Here is a 15,350-nt window from a genome sequence, read left to right on the forward strand (position 1 = left end):
TCAAAATGGCCAGAATCCTTGAGGATTGCTGGTCATTTTACCTGGAGACAAAAAAGTCTAGCAGAAAGTAAGGTTGGGAGGTTTAACTGTTTTTAGCAAAGTCTGGAGAAGAAGATTTATCACAGTTATTTTGGCAGATATTAAAGGAGACATATTTTACCCTTTAAAGACAAGTTTATACTGTTCTCAGAGGTCCCCAAAACATGCCTGTGAATGTGCCTGTTATTGCTGAAACAACACTCCAGTATTGGATTTGTGCATGTTTAAAACCCCTTCTATTTGAGCCCTTCTCAGAACGAGTCGTTTCTGACACCGCCCCCGACCACCTCTCAGGACATGGATGCAGCACTCCTGATGTTACGACACTTTTATCCCAAGTTTAAGACCTGGCTGGGATTTGAACCACCAACCTGCCAGACCGTAGTCAGCAGGGTAACCCACTGAGCTATCCAGCATCTCAGCTGGTAGCTGAGAGGAAGATCATTAGAGGAGGGCAGAACTTTCCTCCAAGTGAGGAAGGGCCAACCAAACCTGGGGGTGAGTGCTTATGCCCCTAGTGAGGTCACCAGGTGTAAAATCTGAGAACGGCTTGTTTCAGCACACATTTTTCTGAAAGGTGGAGGAAGAGAGGGGGAGGGGGAATGGATTTTTATGGTATTTGTGGGGATTGTGGACAGGCCAAGGGCAGACATCTGTGTTAGAAAACCCTAAAAAATGATTTTTGCATATGTTCCCTTTAAGATCATGATTTTTGATTGCTAACAGATTTTACAACATTAGCATCTTTGATTTTCAAATGGTGAATAAATAGTTGGACAAGGAAGCAAATGTGTTTCATAAGAGAGTTAGACCAACTTCCTGTGAAATGACAAGGGATAGTGAATGATCAATCACCAGTGAGATGTCCTTGCATGAAAAATCTAACTGCTGTGGAGGCTAACCCTGAATGGATGCACTATCAGACAACCATGTCCACTGAGGGACAACTTTCTTGGGGGTTTTGGTGAGTTTGGGGGCATGTTAAGGCCTTCAAATTTGTGATTTATTTCTGATAGTTTCAATAGGATCCTCGCTCTGAGGTTGTTGCTCTGAACTGTTCACTTGCATCCTATTGGTGGCATGGTCCTTGCTTGTGTTGTTGTCTTTATTCTGGGCTCCAGGCTACCCTCGGCTCTGGAAACAGACCCAGTTGGTGAGACATGCGCCGTCAGCTGGAGGAAAACTGAGGCAGAAATCTGCAGACATGGAGCTAAGACTGTAGAAAAGATCAGAACTGAAAACAGTGTTTTTGATCAACAGTTGTTCCTTTTTTACTGCTGAGGAAACACTCTGCAATAATGTGAGTGGTGCAATAACATGAGTGGTGTATATATATCAAAGTGCACACAGATATATTCTTGGCTGAGAGCTGCACAGTGTGGCGCCCTAGGCAACAGAGAACATGTTGTCCTGGTTTCTCTCAGAGCATGATCGTATGGAGATGTGATGGTAAAGGTTCAGACATGGGGGATGTATAACATCTCTGAATGTCATTTCCAGGCCTAAAGGCTCATCATTTCATCATTAATATGAAGAGAAATCTGAAGGCTCATGACTGCAAACCAAAAACTCTAAAAGGAGTGTGATGAAAATTGCAAACAGCAGTTTGTGCATCTTGGAATCGGATAAATTTTGAAGTGTTGTTTTCACACTCAGAGGAGTGCTAAGAAGTGTTTTCATCACAGCGGTTTTAATGCCAAGTGTTTTCATCTGAAGATTTTCTTGTTTTATATTCAGAAGACTGCGCATATGAAGGAGGATAAAAAGGAAACTTCACTCTTTATCAACTTTAAAGAGGCAGTACATTACATGCACACTTCATTACTGATAGACCTGATTATGTGCTCTGGTTAGGAGCCTTATTCTGGTTTTGATCGTAGATACTGTGTTTACCAGCACACAGAGAAACATGGTTATTCAAATCCCTGTAGACATGATCTATACTAGCGCCCTGGTTTCTGAAAACTACATGTACAGAAACTGGGATACTTAAAAATATGGTGTATTAAAAACCCTCCAACCTACAAAAAAATCTATGACCAAGAGTGGTTTCCCATGAGGGACTCAGACCCTGATGCTGAAATGGGTTTATGATGTGCACAGAGATCTAACCGGTCATTTGCTGCACCGCTGATGACTGCCAGAGATTATAAACATCATCGGCCCCTCCCACTCACTCCTGGTGAATATTCCTGACTATTTCCTGCTGCGTTCTCACATCAGCCCACCATGACTTCACATGTAGATGCGGAGGGTCAAAGGGCAAACCTGTTTGTGTTCAGATGTGACGCTCAGAACAAAAACATTTCAGGGCGATTTCAGAAGCTTTCTGAAAATGTGAATGTGGCTATTGATGCATTTATGTCTTTAAAACCTTGTAAAACATCAACCCTGTGGTGCACAGTCAAGCTCTATATCTTTTTTTTTTTTTTTCAGGACAACCTGGGCTTTAAGATAAATCTACTACAGTGATGTCACTTGAATTTTGAAAAAGTTATAGGACTCTAAAGACAAAATTAAAAAACAAATTGTAATTTGAAACTCAAAGCTTTTCATTGATAACACAGTAAACAATAGTGACAAAGCTTTTTCTTTGCACAGACTTGTTCTCCCATCTCTTGGGGACAAAACAGTAAAAAAAAACATTCTGCGACAAACGGTTTTCAAAATATGTACATATATACAAAAAAGTCCATGCGCTTTTTTGCAGTTAGACTCATTTGTGCCGTTCCTTTAAGGAGTAGAGAAGCAACTAGTTGACTACAACTCCCACAATGCATTGCATCTAAACATTGCCCTCAACAAATATGGCCCTTTCCACCAAAGAAAGCCAAAGTAAAATATTGAAAAATGGATTAGAAAATGGAAAAGGGACATAAAGATGCTTATTACCGGATCTAACGCCGTGGATTTAACATGAACGTGTTTGTATCTTTAACCGTTTTTCAACATAATAAAGAGCTTCAGAGCTGTGCCATGTGAATTTTTCAAATTAGAAATTTCTTTTAAAAAAACTGACTGGGTATAAAATAGAGTTGTCAAGATTAACCGCGGTTGACTATTATCCACAATTAGTGCATTAATATCTGTTAATCCCGTTTAATTGCATGCTTTATTTTTGTCTTCAGCACATTTTGGTTGAGCCAGTGCAGCATCTCCCTGCTGCCACAGTAATGTAAAGTAAGTCCACCACTGGTCCTCAATGTCTCATTTCAGTTTCAAAACTCATAGACAGCTCAGTAGACAGGTCAGAAGTCACCGGAACCATGTGTTATCAAACATATACTTTTTGGTGTTCATATATTTCCTTTTCAGTACATAAAAGTTTCATTTTCTGTGATTAAGCTCATATTAAGTTCAATTTGTCTATAAAATTAGGTCTGTATCAAAACAGGAAGTCAGTGACCTTTAGTTTAACACAGTAGACAAATCTAAAACAACACAAAAACAGATTTAAATGCAAAATAGTGGAATATTACAATGGGATGGAAAGGCTGTGGTTAATGGGGATTAACTACAGAAATGCTGGAATCTTGTTGATCTTGTTATCATATAGCCTTTAGGCTACACTTTGAATTTTTGTGAAGAGATTTGACAACCACAGCGCAATCTTTAACAGATTAGCCAAAGTAAAAAGAAGTAAATGTAGCACTGAAATACAGAGAAACAGCTGAAATTATCACATATTTAAAAAGATGTTAGTCTGCCCCCCATCTGTTTCACATAGAGAAGACAGCAGCATTTTTGTGTTCTGCCGTTTGAGCAGTCATGTCACGCACAGAAAGTAATGTCAGTGCATACCCTTTATTGTTTTAACACAACTCTCTGAAGGACGACATCATCTTCAAAGGCAAGGGTAAGAATGATTAAAAGCTTTAAAGCATGACGTCATCAAAGGCAGAGGATGGAATTATTTTAGAAACTTTAAAAGATGATATCTTCAAAGGCAGAGGATGGAATTATTTTAGAAACTTTAAAAGATGATATCTTCAAAGGCAGAGGATGGAATGTTGGAAAGCTGTGGATGTTGGAGACTTTGTCCCTCCATGTTTTCACAGCAAAGTAAGTACTTAATATTTTGATGGTTTTTTTTCTGTAGCTAGTCAGAGGCAAAAATCCCATCTTCATTTAACTTCCTGTCTGCAGAGGCTGAATGTAGGTGGACACCCACACGACCATGTTTGATAAAAATCTGAGGCTGATGTTTCTTACAGCGTGTGATAAGGCTTATCCACTGGGACTGAAGGATTTCACTGTGAGTGCTGACTGTTTCTATGCTGTTGAACCTGTGACTAACAGCCATGCCCCTTATTAAATATTTTTATTTCTTTGATCTTTGATGTTTTGATTTCTTTGATCTATGAATGCTAAAAAAAAACAAAGTCAACAGGATAAAGAGGAACCAAAGTTCTTTCTCCACTTCCCTGAAGTCTGGTTTCCTCCCATCTATTTTTCCTCTATCAAAGTTTCTGATGTTTGAGTGAAGTAGTTCTTCTTGTTAGGATCAGCGTTCATGTAAAAGCCTCTTTTTTCTTTCACTTTTCCGTCCATTTTCATCTCTCTAGCTTCTTCTGCCTCCAAGTACAGTTCAGACTAGGACAGGAAAATGTATTACTTACAGAGCGCCATTAATCAGAAGCTACCGCTTTGATTGATTTGTCGTGGAAAGTGTGGAGGAGCCAAATGGAGAGACGAGAGTCAGATGAATGATCCGTCACGTCTGAGAGCGATGCCGGGAGCCGTCAGCTTTTCTATTCCAGTTCTTTGTGATTCATAGAAAACAGACACAAGAAGTAAATAAACAGCTTTTGTCCCTGTTAAACTTAACAGGGAAGACAAGGCTGTTAAATATTTATATTCCAGGAGAACAATGAGGAGGAAAATATACACATATTTAGGAGTTTAGAGGGTAACGGGCCAATATACAGGAGTCACTCATGTCTTTGTTTTTCTTTCTGGCAGCTGGCAGAAAGGGTGATAGAGATCATTAACTTTTATTGATATTGGTACCCTAATCAATACTCCTTACTGATCCATGTCTTTATCAATACCATTGATAACTGTTTGTCATTTTGTGGACACACAAAACAATAATCCATAAAAGCAGTTCAGGAATGAATACAAAAACAGAGCAGGAATACCAATAGGAAAACTTCCTGCTCATCTATGTCCATTATAACGGGGCGTTAGAAAGTTATTTTTGCATTTTTCATGGTGATTTAAGACATTGTCCGATGGTTTACAAATTAAAAAATGCCTCGAAGTTGAGGATTCTGCTCAGGGGCTCTGCTCTCACCTTTAGAGTGAGTGCAGCTGCATGACTAAAATATCAAACATGTCAGAGATACATCTGACTGTCGTGAACAGCAGGTCGGGACATAGTTCAGTCGTGGTTGGCCATGGCTACCCTCTGGACACAACACAACAAATGAAACAAGTTGTACAGGGAAAAATTTTGTGTCTGAACTGGATGAAAATTGCATAGTGTATGCCTGGCTTTATGTTGACTGTCATTTGTTGACTGTTGTGGAAAACTGGGTTAAAACCTTACTACTCACCATTTCAACCCGAAAAAGTTGCCAAATATGCCCTACTTTTTGGCAGAAATGGAGGAACCCCCCCCCCCAACATTCCAAGCTTCACCAACATTCTGTTGGTTGATGTCATCCTTTGAAGTCTTTAATAATCTTTAGAAAGGTGACATCATCTTTTATGGCTGTAAAAGATTCTGTCCTCTGCTTTTGACAATGATGTCATCTAAGTTCATAAAATATTCCATCCTCTACCATTGAAGATGATGTCATCGAAGTTAATAAAATATTCCATCCTCTACCGTTGAAGATGATGTCATCGAAGTTAATAAAATATTCCATCCTCTACCATTGAAGATGATGTCATCGAAGTTAATAAAATATTTCATCCTCTACCATTGAAGATGATGTCATCTAAGTTTATAAAATATTCCATCCTCTACCATTGAAGATGATGTCATCTAAGTTTATAAAATATTCCATCCTCTACTTTTGAAGATGATGTCATCTAAGTTTATAAAATATTCCACCCTCTACCTTTGAAAATGAAGTCCTCTTATTTCATTAACATTCCTTTCTTTCCTGTTGCATGCCAATCTTAGCCTCCAGATGTCATGCCACTCCAACCAGTACCCCACAAGGTTTATGTTCTTAATAGTATACCAGTGTTTCCATTAAAAGCATGTTCACGACAAAACGAGGGAGAAAAGCATTCAAAGGGGCTCAGCTTCCCTCTCAGCTCAGAACTAGACTCTTGTCTCTATTCATCCATCTAGACATGTAGTAAGAGGCCAGCAGGACTAAATCATTTGTGATATCTATCACCACCACACCAGGTATATCGGTGAACCTGTAGTAAAAATCTCTTTTTTGTCAAGTGTAGGGATCATAGCCAGTGGATGTAGACATTTTCTGATGATGACTGCAGTGTGCAGGCCTATATACAGTAGATTACTAAGACTGACTTACCTCCATTCACAGTCATTCCTCATACAGTAGCTGTTCTTCTCTTCCTGCCCCCCATCTGACCTTTGAGCCACTGGGATCACACAACCTTTCAGGCTTAAAATCATCTGATGTACCGCCAGTTTTATTCTTCATACAGGAACTTAATCAGCTGGGTGTGCTGGGCTGTTTAACCTCCAAAATTTGGTAATATGTGACAGCAGCATAAAATAAAAAAATAAACCCTAAAATCTCTGATATAATGCTCACAGTTTTGTCTGATTCCAGCGTCTCGTCCTACATAGCACAGCTGCTGTCGGGGGATTTAGGAACATTGAATTCTGCACACGTCTGCTCGCACTTACAAAGTGTGACGGGAGCGTGTGAGAACGCCGCTCTTTGCTAAATTACTGCTCTTCCTGTTACCTTGGCAATGATTACCAAACACTCGAGGCATGTTTGAGGAAGAAAAAGTCAAAACACTCACTGGTGTTGCTTTTATTTTGCATTAGACGGGCCAGCTCCCGAGCATGATGGAGGAATTTCAGATAAAGAGCATCTCTGGCTGGTGTAATGAGCTTCTGCTGAGGACAGACCGCAGAGAGGTTTTATTGCTTTCTTTGGGTAAGGTTTGAAATTGTTTTTCATTGGAGTTTAATTGCTCTGTTATATTTTACAAGCATGATTTTGGCCTGTTTTAAAAAGTAACAACATCTGTACTAAGAAACAATTCTGACCCTCTGCAGTAACAGCTTTATGAGGCAGTGAGAGCTCATCCTAATGTTCCTTTAAAACCTTTATGGTCAGTTACATTATAAAGAACCTAGTAAAGCCTCTCTTCACAGAACAAATAGCAAAGGACCAAAGGCATGGCAATGTATCTGGTACTTTAAGGGAAATCATCAGGTCTAAAATGAACACACTACGTTTTTGATTACAATAGTAATACCCTATTTTGTCCTTTTAGGCATACAGTAGTTCAGCAAACATAAAGAAGCAGCAGCTGGAAGATACTCAGCGTAGCATCATCCTGCTCTCACAGTGATCTAAAATATAAGAAATATAATGGATTTTGAATGTCGATCAAAACTAAATTACATTTTAGTCTATTTTTACTCATCAAAACTAAACTTAGTTTTTGTCAGTTTTAGTCATCCCAGATCTATTTTTGTTAGTGTTGGTATAGTTTTTGTAATGGAAGAAATGCTGTCGCTTAACACATTTAGTTATAGTTTTATTCGAGGAAACTAACACTGCCTGAAGCCCTACAACTGTTGAAGAAGGCTATCATTGTGATTAAAAGCAGAAATGGAACTAAGGCAAAGATTTAGTGTTTCAAAAAGCTTGCTTTCTCTGAGCTGGTAGTGTCGATTTTAAACAAAAATGTCTATGAAGTTTTGCTTTTTTAGCAAAGTGCTATGTGAAATGTCTTTCAGTTTAGTTTTAGTGGTCTTTTAGTTTTTAGTTTCTCATTTTTGTCAATTCTACCCTTTTAAGATTTTGGTCTAGTTTTAGTCCATAAAAAGTCCTCACATTTTAGTCTTTACTTTTAGTCCAAGCATTTTTTCTCTTTCCTAAATCTGGTACCAAGTCATGGTAGTGTGTGCTCTGCACCCTGCTAAACCTGCGGTCCCTGCTTTCTACAGCTGAGAGGCAGAAGAGATACAGCTGCAGTGCTTTTTGACAGATTTACCCAGAGTGGAGAAACATCATGGATTTTGAATGTCTGACAAAAACTACATGACATTTTAGTCTAGTTTAGTCATCTTGATGAAAACTAAACTTTGTTTTTTTCGGTTTGAGTCATCACAGATCTATTTTTGTCAGTCTTAGGGTGAATCCCATTTCTACCCCTTAGCCCTTATCTTAGCCCTACCCCTTGGTTTTGCGCGTTCACGTCAGGTGAAGTGATGTCCCAATTCTCTTCTGAATCAAGGTGTAAGGCTAAGGGCCAAGGGCTACATAGTCCTTGAAACAAAGATTTTCCAGGACCACACTTGAAACCAAGGGGTATGATGAATTTCCCCTCCATGCACTGTGTTCAGTAGTGAAATGGCTCAACAGAGTGAGAAGGAGGCGCAAAAATGAATAAATATTTTTGGCATAATGACTATAGAAAACACAAAAGTTGTATTTTCTCGTATGTTCAATCTTTAGCCACTGAGGATAGAAGTTTATTGTATTGTATTGTATATCGGCAATGTGTGATGATCAACTGCAAATAAGTGGCGTCTCATTTCTTAAGGGAAGGTTTTCACCCCTTCCCTTACCACTCTGTTTCATGGGGCGAGGGGAAGGGGTAGACAAAGGGGAAGGGCTAAGGGGTAGAAACTGGATTTACCCTTAGTCTAGTTTTTCTCATGGGAATAAAAGGCTGTTGACGAACATTTTTAGTCATAGTTTAAGTCCAAGAAATTAACACTGCTTTGTTGCAGTTGCTTCTGCTTGTTTGTGACACTGATGTTTTTTTTTTTAAATCAAATTGATTGGACGGGATTTAGAAAGGCACACAGCTAACAATGCATAACTGAGCAAAAACCAAGCCCTGAGGTCAAAGGATTGTTGCAAAGCACAGATCTACACAAAACAAAAAAATTCTGTTGCACTGAAGGTTCCCGAGAGCACGGTGGCCTCCATAATTCTCATTTCAGAGCAGTTTGGCACAACCAGGACTTTTCTGAGAACTGGTCGCCTGACCAAACTGAGCAATCAGGGGTGAAGGGCTTTAGTAAGAGAGGTGACAAAGAACCTGATGGTCACTCTGACTGAACTCCAGAGATCCTGTGTGGAGATGGGACAAAGATCCAGAAGGACAACCATCACTGCAGCCCTCCACTGATCTGGCTAGAGAGTGGCTAGACGGTAGCATCTCCTTGTGATAAAAACACCGGAAAGCTTGCTTGGAGTTTGCAAAAGCAAAGCACCTGAAGGACTCTCAGACCGTAACAAACAAGATTCTCTGGTCTGATGACACCAAGGACTCTATTTTCATGGTGTAGCACAGAGTGGCGCAGGGTGGCGGAGCGTGGCGCACCCCACGCAGTGGTAATTTCGTCCGGTGCACCACGGTGCGCAGCCAATTTGGCAATTTGGTAGACCGGGCTGCGCCGAGATGGGTGTGGCGGTGCACCAGGGGGAGGTGTCGACAGATTCAGCTTGGCGCAGTGACAATTTCGTGCCAAAACACTGCCAGAAGGTGCGCTGAAAGCCCGCCAGCTCCAACCTGGTCTATTCTCGGCGCAGGCGAAGCGCGCCCGGTGTAGTGGTAATTTGGCTGACAGGCGCGCAGTGCGCACACATCACCAAAACCTCACAGGCAGATTTCCAGAGTGTCAGGCACATTTCAATGCAATAAACCATCACAGCAACCACTATTTAATATAACCGTCTAAACCAGCATATACATTTGTATCTATATAAATTGTCCCGTCACATCTGATGTCAGATCAAAGATGTTTGTCACGCGTAATTGAAACTCAACCTGTTGGCAGCTAAGAGTGATAAAAACTAGCGAGTTCACATCTCTCAGCCAACCACAAACAGCCACGGCATCCGATACGGAGTATATATTCGGCTTCCCTCATCTCATGAAATTCAAAAGAAAAGAAAAAAGAGAGAGACGCTCACTGAATAAATGTAAGTCAGTCGGTGTCTTAAGGATTTACCTGTGATTGCCCATATTTCTCTGTTTTAATCTTTATTCTTAATGTGATCTAAAAAGATGGAGTACATTATTGCAAGGAGGATGAGGAGGAGATACCGGGAGAGAATATATCACCAAAGGTTCTCCTGTTTGGCGATGACAGAGCAGGAATGCAGGTGGATCACAAGCATGATGCCTGGATTAGCCTGCTTCTGTGTTTAATGTAATTGTCACTTAATTTTGTACTCCTATTCATGACACAGGAACAGATTAAATCTGTCTCGCAAGGGGATCCACACAGTGACGCGCATCGTGGTCTCTGATGCACAGCCCGGTGGCCACTGTGTGTCTTCTTTGCTCTCCGTCCGTTTTTTTACATTGGGCAGCGGTTCTCAGAATATCTGGGCAAACTTGATTGACAATATTAGTAACTTCCTCCCAGGCAATTTTTGCATCAGCACATCAGTTTCCTCCTGGGAGAAGTTTGGCCACCTGGAGCTGCTGCTGCTCTCTTCATCCATGGTGGTGGCGAGGTGAAATTGGCACTGCGCCTTGCCCGCAGTGCATTTAAAGGCAAGGAGAGGCGTTCATTTGATTGGTGAAGTTTACACTCGGCTGTGTTAAACCCACTCATGCCTTCTCTCCCTTCTCTTTGCCACTTGCGCCTGTGGGAGGGACGGAGGCGTGAGCGCGCCACGCTGCACCGGACTGCGCTGTGCACGAAAATTGCAAAATGCCCTGGACACACCCCGTTGGCGCGGTGCAGGCGCGGTGCAGGCGCGGTGCAGGCGCGGTGCAGGGCAGGTGCACCGCGCATGCGCCTGGTCTACGAACTACAGCCCCAAGACTTAACTGTTGGCCTTAATTCTAAACATTATTTCTAGTGGGAACCAGGACCAATGACTTCCCAACAGTGAAGCATGGCGGTGGCAGCATCATGCTGTGGGGGGTCCTTTTCAGCAGCAACGAGGGGGACAGGGTTGAGGTAAAGCTGAACAGAGGAAAGTAAAGACATCTTTAATGAAAATCTCTTCCACACCACTCAGGATCTCAGGCCCCGTCCACATGGAGATGAAAACGATATATTGCTGTTTCATTTTGAAAAAGGTTTCCATAAAGACGGGATCATTTCAGGAAATATCCACGTAAGCACAGAACTACTGAAAATGCTGTAGTGCATATGCCAAGCCTGTATGTGGCGCTGTATTGCTGCCACGGAAATGCACCAAAACAGAGAAGAAGATCACAGAAAACTGACACAAACTTTCTTCTAGAGTCCTTCTGGTTGTTCTTCGCATTGGATTTCTGCAGCATGAACACAACCCTGTAATCTGCCATTGTTGTTTTGGACAGACCCGCGTCTTAAGAGAGCTACGCTATGTGTGACGTAATCGTTTCCAGAAAGATGCAGTTGGCCATCCACAAGAAGACAAAACGGTAGTCGTTTACGGATTTGTGCACTCTGGGACCCTGTGTGAAAAAGTAAAGTTTACAGTCACCCAAAACATCATTTCCATGTGGTTGAAAAGCCGATACGACAAAAATCTTTTGCATATACTCCTGAATTTTTCTACGTGTGGACGGAGCCTCAGACTAGACCAAAAGTTTAATTTCCAACACAAGGAAATACCCTAAGCAAACAGCCAAGACAGCAAAGGAGCGTCTCAGGGACAATTCTGTCAACGTCCCAGAGTGGCCCAGCCAGCACCCTGACTTTAACGCTCTCAGAAATCTCTGAGAGATATGACATTAACGGCCCCCATCCAACCTGGCTGAGCTTCAAAGGATTTGCAAAGAAGAATGACAATACAAAGCTTGTTTTATCATATTTAAAAAGACAGCTGCCAAAGGTGCTTCAACCAAGTACTGAGTCAGAGTGAATACTTCTGTTAATAGTAGGACTACTAGCAGGGAGGCATGAGAAGTTGGCAGGGTGGTTTAATGGCATCAAACATCAGATAGGTATGAAGCACGGTCAAAAAGGTCACAGCTTCACTTGGGGCTTTGAGCTCCACTTCTCACTCTTTAAGATGCTTAATGTTTTTAGCTGCTCTTCAGTTTCCCCTATGTAAGGTAATGCTGGTTGTTTGTAACTAGGATATGGAGCACATAGATGCAGAGTGAGGGAGTACCATCTATTTTAGGATGAGATTAATCCAGACCTGAAGGACTGACCTTCATACTCTTAAAATCAAACCGACACCTCACAGTTTAGAGGTCTTGGTCCTGTCCAGGTTATGGTTCAAAGGTCGTGCTGCTCACTGTCCAAAAGCATAGAAAGGAAAAAACATCCAGATGTATTTAGTGGCTGCAGACATTCATGCTGAATCTATTTATAGAAGCCAACGCCTGCAGTAAAATTGAATTATTACATTTTAAGAATTAAATGCCTGTTTGCTCTCCCAACAAAAGCCTGCCTCTGAGCCGCTGACGGATGTAAATCCTCAATGCAATTCATGCTCAACTTGCAATTTCAGCTGAAAGAGCGATCAGAGGTGACATGTCAGAATCGGGTGACGGAGGGGATTAAGCTGAGCGTCCTCTGCAGCTAAAAGCTTTTTTTATTGCTCTCTCTGTGTTTGGATTATGGAGACACTGACGGCGGTTTAAGCAGCAAGGACACGGGATTGGAGAAACTCTTCTATTCTCTTCCCAAAAGAATGTCTCATTTTTAAAATCAAATTACAGGATGGTGTTTTTTATTCATCTCAACTATAAATGTTCATTATTCCATAGAAACATGAGAAAGAACAACATGGAGGAACAGACTTGTAAAATGAAGCTAAGGGCATACAAAACACTTTTACTATACATAAAGGGTGTTGGGGACCAAATAACCCCATTAAAACCACATTTTTAATCCCCCAACCATCACAGTAGAAAACATGCATTTTATGATAATACACAGCAAATAATACACCATGCTGAAATTTCATGGTTAAATATTTCTGAGCTGATTTTAATTCCTTCTGAGTGAAAAATATCGTGGTGTTGGAGTTAGCTGACAGGGCTGATCCACCAATCTTAGCCCAGTTCTGCTGGGAGTTGATTGAACTAAGCTCCACCCACTTCCATTTCAAATCTAAAGGGCGGAGCTTTCCCATCATGCCCTGGGAAGAGTGTTTCGATGTTTCATTTTGTGAAGTGATCACTGTTGGAATTCTTTTGCTCAGTGTTTTTGATGCTAGATATTTCTGCACCATGAGTGAAGTTATCCACCGAGTCTGTGGTCTTCAGTAAAGGGTGCTGTGTTGATTTGCAACAAGTGTCATATTCTAGCTCTGCATTTGTCTCTTTGCTCCATTCTTGCCGTAAAAATTTGCCACAGGCGCTCAGTCAGAGGGGGTTATGATTATTGAATATTGAAAGTGCATTGCACCTTGTCAATAGTTAAAATTTATACTAAAAATACTTTCTCATTAAAAAGAACTTTAATTTGTTAAAACAGCACTATGAGTTTTGAGACTGCAAGAAAGTTAAAATATTAACAATTTCCATAGTGTAAATACAACTAAAAACTAGAATAAACTATTTTTTTTAAATATATTATAGAAATCTGAATTTTTTGCACCTAAACTGGCACTGAAATGGTTTAACTCTTAACAATTCATCACTATTTGATATTTATAATCAGGTCTGATATCAATTTAAAAAAGTAAAAGAAGTTGTAAAAATATTAAAATGTATAATTTTTATTGCTGTTGTTATGCTGCCTTTTTTGGTCATGAACTCTCTGAGTATAACAATTTCTTTGATGCCATCTGAGGGTTTTTATTTTACACTTTAGGTCATAAATAAATTGTCATTTCTAAGATATGACCATCCCTTGTGATTTCCTGTTTCTGATCCATCAGGTATCAATTATTCAACTACTACCGTTTCAGATTCAAGTATTGTGATATTAAACTGTGTATCAGTTTTAGTATTAGTAAGATAAAACTTAGCAAAATTATAATCACCAATCGAGCATTAGCATTAGTTCAGGCAGGCCCTGGTCAAGCACTGCTCTCATCAGTTGACGGCCAGCTGATTCACTCTGAGCACTCTATTGGCTAACTGCACTCAAGCTGCTGTAACTAAACTGCTCTAGCCTTCCTACTCTTTGCTGCTCGCTCTGCAAGCTACTTTTCCAACCCTCCTCCACCCCAGCTCCTCCTTTATTCTGCTACTGACTTTATCAGTGTCATTCTGTTGTCACTGATGTCTGCTCTGCTCTGGGGGTTTTGCTGCTTCTCTCCCTGCCTAAGCCTTTTCTTGAAAGCCGGTAAAGGCAGCAGCATGTGATTTTCCTGCTTGATGTTTTTTCACACAGGCTTGTGGAAAGGCAGGGGATCCCAGAACAGCCACACCACCAAATATAAGTCAGTGCAATAAGTGCAAATTAATAACTGCTAATGAAGAAGAATATTTATGACAAATCCTGCGTGTTTCTTGACAAAATAGTACTGACTGAATAATTTTGATGGGTTCTGAGATCCCATCTATTAAACATGATTACTCACTGGTTTTGCAACATCTGAATTACATTCATTTTATCAATTAAATGCTCTAAACACTTTGAAAATACGCAATCAATGAATATAAATGAGAGGAAAGACATAAGTTTGTAAGGTTATGATATATAATAACTATGAATAGACAAAAGAAAAATACAGTCAAGGCAAAAATATCAGAGCAAAGACTGAAAAATTCCCACCAAATCTGTGGATAGTGTAACAAGAACTTTAATCGTGTTTCCATGCAGCTCCAAACCTTCACATTAGAGATGACGCCATCCTCTTCGTCCTGTTTCATCATCCACAGTGGGATACTCACCGTGCTGCAGCCGCCGTCGGCGTCGTCGTCCAGCAGGCCCAGCCGGCACAGAGCTTTCTCGTTCCTCAGCCAGTACTCGGACGAGTCCAGCACGCTGTTACTGCACAGCACCTGGAGCACAAAGACATAAACGCAGCTTGGAAATCACAGTCACATTTGCATTCTGACTATCCAGTTTATCATGTTCATGTGATCTGAAGCCTCAGGAACCACCACTACTGTACCTTAACATATTCAATGAATAGAGCAGCAGTATGGACCTCAGATGGAGCAAAACATCAAAAAACAACACATCTCAAAGTAGGGACGGAGCAACAAAGGCTGGAAAAGTAAGTGAGTAAGTACGTAAGTTCTTGAGGTAGTGCCAGTAGTGGCCA

At 40.8% G+C, this 15,350-nt stretch overlaps 1 protein-coding gene across 1 annotated transcript in view; it reads right to left on the reverse strand.

The window, feature by feature from the left end:
- LOC121524352 (SPHK1 interactor, AKAP domain containing) overlaps window positions 1–15,350 on the reverse strand; it is an 84,997-nt gene that overhangs the window by 49,466 nt on the left and 20,181 nt on the right. Inside the window, exon 3 of the mRNA XM_041809702.1 lies at window positions 14,974–15,084. Within this exon, the coding sequence (XP_041665636.1) occupies window positions 14,974–15,084 (111 nt within the window). The remainder of the gene's footprint in view (window positions 1–14,973; window positions 15,085–15,350) is intronic.

Source organism: Cheilinus undulatus, linkage group 2, assembly GCF_018320785.1.
Source record: "Cheilinus undulatus linkage group 2, ASM1832078v1, whole genome shotgun sequence".
Taxonomy (NCBI): domain Eukaryota; kingdom Metazoa; phylum Chordata; class Actinopteri; order Labriformes; family Labridae; genus Cheilinus; species Cheilinus undulatus.